Raw genomic sequence first — 7883 nt, 5'->3', positions numbered from 1 at the left:
TGATTCCTAATATTTGATAGTTCAGGCCTGGACAATCTGCATCCTGTCCTATAACTGATGCCTTGGTGGCTACAGACGCAGACTTTCAGTAGCCTTCTCGCACATGCAACATAGGTTCCCGGCTCGCACTTGGGACAAGTATATTTTTAAATGGTGTTAGATGTTAGTCTATCCTTAGATCTGAAAAGAGACCCTGGCGTTAGAGGGTTTTTCGGAATAAGCTTAATATTTACCAAAGACAATTCTTTGCTAATGATCTTTATAACTTTTCTGCGGAAATCATCATTGAAAAGAAAGCCCACAATAAATGCTGTTGACTGTTCATGTGCCTTTCTGTCTGCCCGTGGTCTCCGTATATTGGACTTCTGCTGTAAGTGAGGTACAAACGCAAGTTCAGGTCAGAAGCTTACCAATGGGTAAAAAGCCACAATAAATGTAAATGAGAGACTGTATTTTTCCAAAATAAAAAAGGATAAAACAGGGGAGCTTTCGACCGTTTGCACAACGGTCCTCTTCAGCCAACTGAATAAAAATACATGTTTATCTTAAAAAGAGAAATTTAAAGAAGAAAAAAAATTTTGTGACAGTCCAGGAAACCATCGAATAATCTTTCGGCGTGAATATAGCGGTTATGTAATGGCTGTTTCCTCGTATCTGCGAGCCAGCTGTTGTGATCTTCTTAACGGCTGTTGCTAGAGCGTTCGGTGCTCATTACTAGTGACTAGGTGATTCGTGGGTGGTGAACGACTTTCAGCATCGGCGCCTGATGTTTCTGTGACAATTGCCACTTGGACAACCTGTGCGGGGAGAGATGAGGGGGACAAAAAAAAAAAAAATTATCTTTTAATTTGTCTTTTTAAGATAAGCAAGTATTTTTATTGAGTTGACTGAAGAGGAACGTTGTGCGAACGGTCGAAAGCTCCGCCGTTTCATCCTTTTTGTATTTTGGAAAAATACAGTCTCTCATTTACATTATTGTGGCTTTTTACTCATTATTTCCGATCACAAAGTAGTCCCGACCTCTTGACAGATCGAGGAAGGGAATCAACTCTGGTCATCTGTGTTTCTTCATAGATGCAAAATGACAGATGCTTAGATGTAAAACATTTGAATCTAAAATAGATATACTGTACATGGTTGAATAGCTGGCATAGTAATATACAGAATGATAACAATACGTGAAAGGTGGTGATAACAATGTTAGAGATATTTTCATAAAACATTATCACGAGAATCTGTGTTTCTCTCGGTCGCATGGTGACCGCATGGTTGTTTGATGGCTACAGTACCCTCCCCCCAGGAGAGGCCCACGCCTGTGGGTTGGTGTCCGGTATGTGAGCTGGTTTCAACCGGTCAATCTGGTGGGCTTTTGGTCGTCTTTGGAGTATTCTGTGTGGGCCAGAGTATGCTGGGGAGAGGGAGGGGTCTGTGTGCATCAACCCCCGGATGAATGCGTGTTTTACATTCTTTAAATCTTTGGGGATGTACACTTTTCTATTTGCCTGGTAGGTTGTTTTGGCCACTAACAATTTTTCTGTCGCCTTTCTGGTGTCGGATGTTGTTGTTGGGCTTGTATTTTCTCGAAAAACGTTTGCTGGCAATGTTAATGCTTGGTCATACAGGACTTCTGCTGGATATGCGTTGAATGCTTCATGTAGCATTGTCCTGAGTTCCAGCAGGACCCATGGCAGCTCTCTTCTCCAACTTCCACCTTGGCATCTGGCAGTGAGAGAGGCTTTCAGCGATCTGTGCAACCTCTCAATTATCCTGTTTGCTTCAGGGTTGTAGAACGTTGTGTGCATGATTTTTGTCCCGAGACTGTCAGCAAGGGTGTTCCGTAGGGTGGAAGGTAAAGTTAGTGCCCCTGTCACTGGTGATAATCTGGGGAATTCTGTGCTTACTGACCCAATCAACGAGGGATCTGACACAGTTCTCTGCTGTCTGTTGCCGAATTGGTATTGCTTCCGGCCACCTCATGTTCCTGTCTGTGATTGTAAACAGGTACTTGTACCCCTCTGAGGTGGGTAGGGGTCCTACTATTTTGACCTGTATCTGGGCATGTTGGCAGTTTGTTGTTCTGAACTCTTCTATCCCGCTCTCTGTGTGCCTCATGACTTTTGACATTTAGCACAGGATGCACACTCTTGCCCACTCTTTACGTCCTTCCTCATGCCCCACCAGATGTGCTGCTCTGTTGTTGTTCAGATGGTTGATCAGCCTGATGGGTGGGATAGGTTGTGGGCAAGGCCGAAAGCTTTCCTTCTCAGTCCCACTGGCAAGTAAGGGCAGGTTGTCCGGTACTCATCTTGCAGGTGATGGTCGCCATTCTGCTGTCGATTGACAGGTTTCTCCATTTGAGGGCGAGGTTTATCCGCCACAATCGCTGCAGTCCCTCATCGTCCTTCTGTGCCTCTGCGATCTTGGGATAGAATATCCCAAGCTAGAGGGTATTGACACAGTTTCTTGACAGGGTGTCTGCCACAATGTTCAATGAACCCTTCAGGTACTTAATGGTGCAGGAGTGCTCGGCTATTGCTGACAGGTGCTGTTGTTGTTTTCATGAAGGCGTGCTGAGTGGTTCTGGTCTGTCACCACAAACTGTCATCCCTCGAGCTTGTGGTGGAAATGACGGGCTGCTTTGTAGACTGCAAGGGTTCCCTGCTGAACGTTGAGTACTTCTGCTCTGTTTTTGTTAGCTTTTTGCAGTGGAAGGCTAGTGAGCGGTGATGATCATCAGTGTCCTGCTCAAGTACGGCGCCCATCGCCGTGTTGCTTGCATTGGTTGTTAGTGTGAGGGATCTGTGGGCTAAAGGAAATATTAGTGTTGTTGCAGACATTATTGCTTATTTTACTAATTTAAATGCATTATCTTCTTCTGCCCAATGTAATTGTTTTTTATTTCCTTTGAGACACTAATGTATAGGGCTCATTATTTTTGCTATGTTGAGAATGAACGTGTGGTAATAGTTTATTAGTCCAGAGAATTCTTGCACTGATTTTACTGGTGCTGGTTTTGGGAAATTTGTTATTGCTTTCACTTTTACCGGCAGAGGTTTGATGCCATCTGGGGTAACTTTGTGTCCCAGAAACTCTACCATTTTCTTTGCCCAATTGCACTTATCCTCACTTACTATTAGACAGTTTGCTTTCAGTCTCTTTAACACTGTTTTCACGTCTTTCAGATGCTGTGAGATGCTGCTTGAGGTTTTGGCTGAAGATTAGTATGTCATCCAAATATGTTACATGGAATGGGCAGTCCCCAAATATTTCTTCCATTAACCTTTGGAATGTTGCCCCTGAGTTACGGAGGCCGAAGCAGCTGCAGTTGAATGTGCAGGTGCCGAATGGGGTGATGACTGCCGTCTTCTCGATGTCTTCTTTTGCTACCAGCACTTGAAAATACCCTTTTAGCAGGTCAATCTTAGTGAATGTTTTTGTTTCACTCATTTTGTTTGTTTTATCTGCTATATTTGGTAGTGGGTATCTATCTGGTTTGTTTTCACATTCAGCCATCAGTAATCTCTGCAGGGCGCCATGTTCCGTCTGCTTTTGGTACCATGTGTAGGGATGACACCCATGGGCTGGAATCTTTAGGCATATTCAGGCTTCTTCCATTTCTTTGAATACCTTTTTTGCGTAGGTTAGTTTTTCCAGAGCCAGACATCTGAATCTTGAATGGATTGAGGGACCTTCTGTTTCTATGTGGTGGTGGATCTTGTGCTTCGCTGGTTTTTTTAGGTCGTGCTTGAAGTCATGCTTGAATACGTCCTCATATTCTTGTAGAAATTCTTTCATTTTTGATGGGGGGGTTTTGGAATGTGATGCTGCTTTTGCTGTTGGATATGCGCTTGGCTTCTGAGGAGGTGAGTTCTGTGTTGCTTTGATAACCAGTTGTTTTTCTGCAACGTCGACCAGCAGGTTGTGACCTGTTAGGAAATCCACCCCTAACAACGCCATTGTCACGTCTTCTGTTATGAAAGACCAGTTGTAGTCTTTCCAATCGAAGGTAACTTTCAGCTCCTGCCTTCCATACACTGTCAGTGGCGATCCGCTGACTGTCAATACTTGTAGGTTAGGGGGGCTGGGTTGATTCATTCGCCTGGTCTGGCTGGGATGAAAGATCTGCAAGTTCTGATGTCCACAAGGGACTTAGCGTCAGACCATTCATCTTTTAGGAAGAAGCATGTTTCCATTCTTATTTCATACCTGGCTGCTCCCCACTGTCGTTAGTATGGGTGGGTCACCCGTGAGACCATACTGCGTGTTTTTTGAGAATAGGCAGCATTTGTCGCACTTTCTTGCCTTGTTCCTGAACCTCCAGTGAAATAATAATATGCCCCTGGAGGCTCTTCTCTCTTCTGTGGGGTTTCCTCTGGCATCTTCTTTGGGGAAACGCCTTTTGCAAATGGGGCCGGCTGGTTCATCTGCATTGCTGTCCTCTTCGCTTTCCGATGACAGTTCAGTGCAAGGTGCTCCTGATGCCAGCTGTGAGGGGTCTGCTGCTCTATGTGCTGTGTGTACCTCATCAACCATGACCAGGAACTCTTCTATGGGTGTGGTGGAGGCTTTGGGCATGGCTGCTACTGTCTGGCAGGGAAGTTTGGTGAGGAGTACCTCCCCCATGAGGTCCATGACAACTCGGCTTGGCCACCCCTGGCTGTCAGGGTGATGAGTCTCTGCAGTTGTTTATATATGTGCGACGGCTATTCATCAACTATTGGTGTCCCCATGTGATTGAAGATCCTCTTCGCTCTCTGGGTGGGCAGCATACTGAAGGATAAGGTCAGCTGGTCCTTTAGGATGTCGTAAGTGACGGGAGCCTATAGTTCCTTGAGCCATCCTGCTATCTGCTCGAAAACATCATCCAGCAGAAATTCGAGGATGGCGTCTGCTTTCCACATTACTGAGGTCATCTTCTTTGTGCGGAAAATCTTTTCTGCCCTAAATAACCATGCTTCTGGGTGGTGGGACATGAGGGGTGCCAATCGGATGAAGGCGGTTTGGAGGCTTTCACTGATGATGTAGGGGATGGGAGACGGGGGGGGAAGGAAGGGGAGGGGGAGGGGAAGGAAGGGGAGGGGAGGACACAGCTAAATTAACACTTGATCGTGTACTGGGGGAGCAGGAAGAGGAGGGGGATGGAAGAGGGAAGGGGACGGGTTATATAGAAAATAAATTCTACCAAGTCAAAGAGTTTGTGAAAAAACCGAAGAGTTTCATACAAATCTTGAGATACTGGAAGGGGCCACTATAGGGTCACTTGAGGTCACTGCTGACCTACTGATGTTGTAAGGTTGTATTGTCATCGGGATTGAGTAACCATGCAAAATTTCAAGACCATTGGACGAAGGGGACAGAGCGAAAATTGAGTTACAAGACGACAGACAGACAGATGCGGAAGTCAAGTTAAATAAAAGCACGTGAAAAGAAATACCGTGTCCCACACGGCCAAGTCAAGAAATTGTTTAAAATGAGACTTATTAAAATGATGAAACATAGAGTCTTCGTAAGGAAATAATTTGTTTAAAATAATATTGATAGTTTCCTCAACAGGAACATTAGTAAACAATGACTTGACATCATAGCTAACCATATAAAGGTCTGAGTCCTGTTTAAGGATCTCATTCTTAAAATCCGGGGAGTTCCAAAGAGTGTAGGCGTTGTTGGTTAAAGGTTCGAGGAGGGGTACTTGATTCTCAGCTAATTTGTATGTAGGGGTATTTATTGAGGAAAGAATCAGTCATAAGGGAATATTGTCTTATGTATTTTGTGAACATTTACTTTCGGGAATATGAATGAAGCAGAATTGTAATTGTTAAGCAATTCGGTACCTTGGAGGCTCGAGTGCCCAGTAGTACATATGGAGGACTTTCAGTCGACGTCGCTAACCATTAGGTTGTCAAGAGAGGTTAGCGAAATCGACCGACAGTTGTCGATATGTACTGTCGAGAGTTCGAGTCTCCCAGGTGGCAAATCATTCAACAATTATAATTCCCCTTCAGTGACATTTCCTTAGTAGAACGAATTTGATATTTAGCGACCTTTGTAGCCTAATGTTTGCGGATAACAAATGTTAGAGTGGATAACAAATGTTATATATATATATATATATAATATATATATATATATATATATATATATATATATATATATATATATATATATATATATATATATATATATATATATATATATATATATATATATATATATGTGTGTGTATGTGTGTGTGTGTGTGTGTGTGTGTTATGTGGGTCATTCCTTAATGACTTTAATAATTAGTTAGGTGGATTTACAGTGCCTTGTTTTACCTAAGACCCACGTCGTTCCGTCAACTAAGGCTAAAATTATCTCTAATGGACAGATACTGAATAGATAAGGTCACCAGCGGAAAACTAGTTAATAAAGAATAGAGGTTTATTTCTTAACCACATGAATTGATTCAGCAGACTTACTGGAAAACTAGTTTCAACAAAAAAAGTAAAATCAAATGAAATGGATTATTTACAGGAGCTAACAGCAGCTCAGAATATTAGTCCTAATTAAGACAAACCTCGATGCTACATAGAAATGAACGCAACAGGTTCGTGTGCCTCTCAAACGCTTTATAGGGCATTTAACTAAAACGAACGTTGAATTGAGGCTTTTTGGTACTGATGATGCAGATTCTTCTGCAAGAGAGAGGATTTTTTTTCAGGCCCAAGGTGTACACAATTCTGGAAAAGACGTACCCAGATAACAATCTTGAAATACAGAAACTCTCACTCGTCAATACAAACACAAAGGGATGATTCTTAGATCAGGAATAATACTTTTAACACCATAGACGCTAAGTTATGTGACTTCACTAGACAACAATAATTGTACTTAATAGATGACTTCATAAATGGGATATGTTTTACTAGGATTTCTTAGTCAGTGACTGTTTAAGAGGGGAAAATTTGAACAAGGAAAATGAGTTTCAGTTGAAGGGAAAGAGAACTGGGAGTAACTGTCATAATCAGACTTACCGCTGGGTGAGCTAATGCACTGATCAGTTGCATACGGTTCCTTTGTCCGTTTGGAATAACAATTTTCTCCTTCGTGTTGAACAAAGAGAGACAAAGTGAGCTCAGAGAGAGAGAGAGGGCTTATGCGCCCTGCTCTCAAGGTGTCTGCAGGGAGTCTGATGACGCTGGGGCAGCTTCTCCTGTTTGCTTCAAAACTCCTCCTACCCATGGTCTGACCTGAAATGACAATAGACCCGCCAGTACAGAGGTCACAGAAAAGTGGGTTTTAAGAACAGTACAACTAAGGTCTGGCCTAGCAAAACTGTATCCCCTCTATGACTCTTTAAGCTAAAAAAAAAAAAAAAAAAAAAAAAAAAAAAAAAAAAAAAATATATATATATATATATATATATATATATATATATATATATATATATATATATATATATATATATGTGTGTGTGTGTGTGTGTGTGTGTGTGTGTGTGTGTGTGTGTGTAATTCTAATAGCCAAAATGCCCTCTTAACTTCTCGAATTCTTTGCGCTTTTTTTGGATGTGCTTGTAACTACAAAACCGTACATGTGACCTCCTTGTGGTTAAGGCGACGCGGGTTCGTGTCCCGCGACGGGCAATCACAGTCTTCAGTTTCTTGCGTCTGGATGTACGGCTTCGTAGTAACAAGCACATCCAAAAAAGCGCGAAGAATTCGAGAAGTTAAGAGGGTCATTGTGGCTATTTGAATTACATGTGTCTGGTAAAAGTGACCAGTAGATTCTACATATATATATATATATATATATATATATATATATATATATATATATATATATATATATATATATATATATATATATATATATACATTGCAACATGCAATTTCTATTTGCAAGAG

At 42.1% G+C, this 7883-nt stretch overlaps 1 protein-coding gene across 1 annotated transcript; it reads right to left on the bottom strand.

The window, feature by feature from the left end:
- Nucleotides 1–3600: 3600 nt before the first annotated feature.
- On the bottom strand, nt 3601–4095 carry LOC136829612 (uncharacterized). The gene has a single exon (XM_067088459.1). The coding sequence runs from the start codon at nt 4093–4095 to the stop codon at nt 3601–3603; it is 495 nt and encodes a 164-aa protein (XP_066944560.1).
- Nucleotides 4096–7883: the final 3788 nt, after the last annotated feature.

Source organism: Macrobrachium rosenbergii, chromosome 44 (genome assembly GCF_040412425.1).
Source record: "Macrobrachium rosenbergii isolate ZJJX-2024 chromosome 44, ASM4041242v1, whole genome shotgun sequence".
In the NCBI taxonomy this organism is placed as follows: Eukaryota; Metazoa; Arthropoda; class Malacostraca; order Decapoda; family Palaemonidae; genus Macrobrachium; species Macrobrachium rosenbergii.
The sequence above is the reverse complement of the archived record's forward strand: the minus strand, read 5'-3'. Positions and strand labels throughout refer to the sequence as shown.

Coding starts and splice junctions, on each gene's coding strand:
- LOC136829612 (XM_067088459.1), bottom strand. CDS start 4,095: ATGAATCAACCCAGCCCCCCTAACCTACAAGTATTGACAGTCAGCGGA.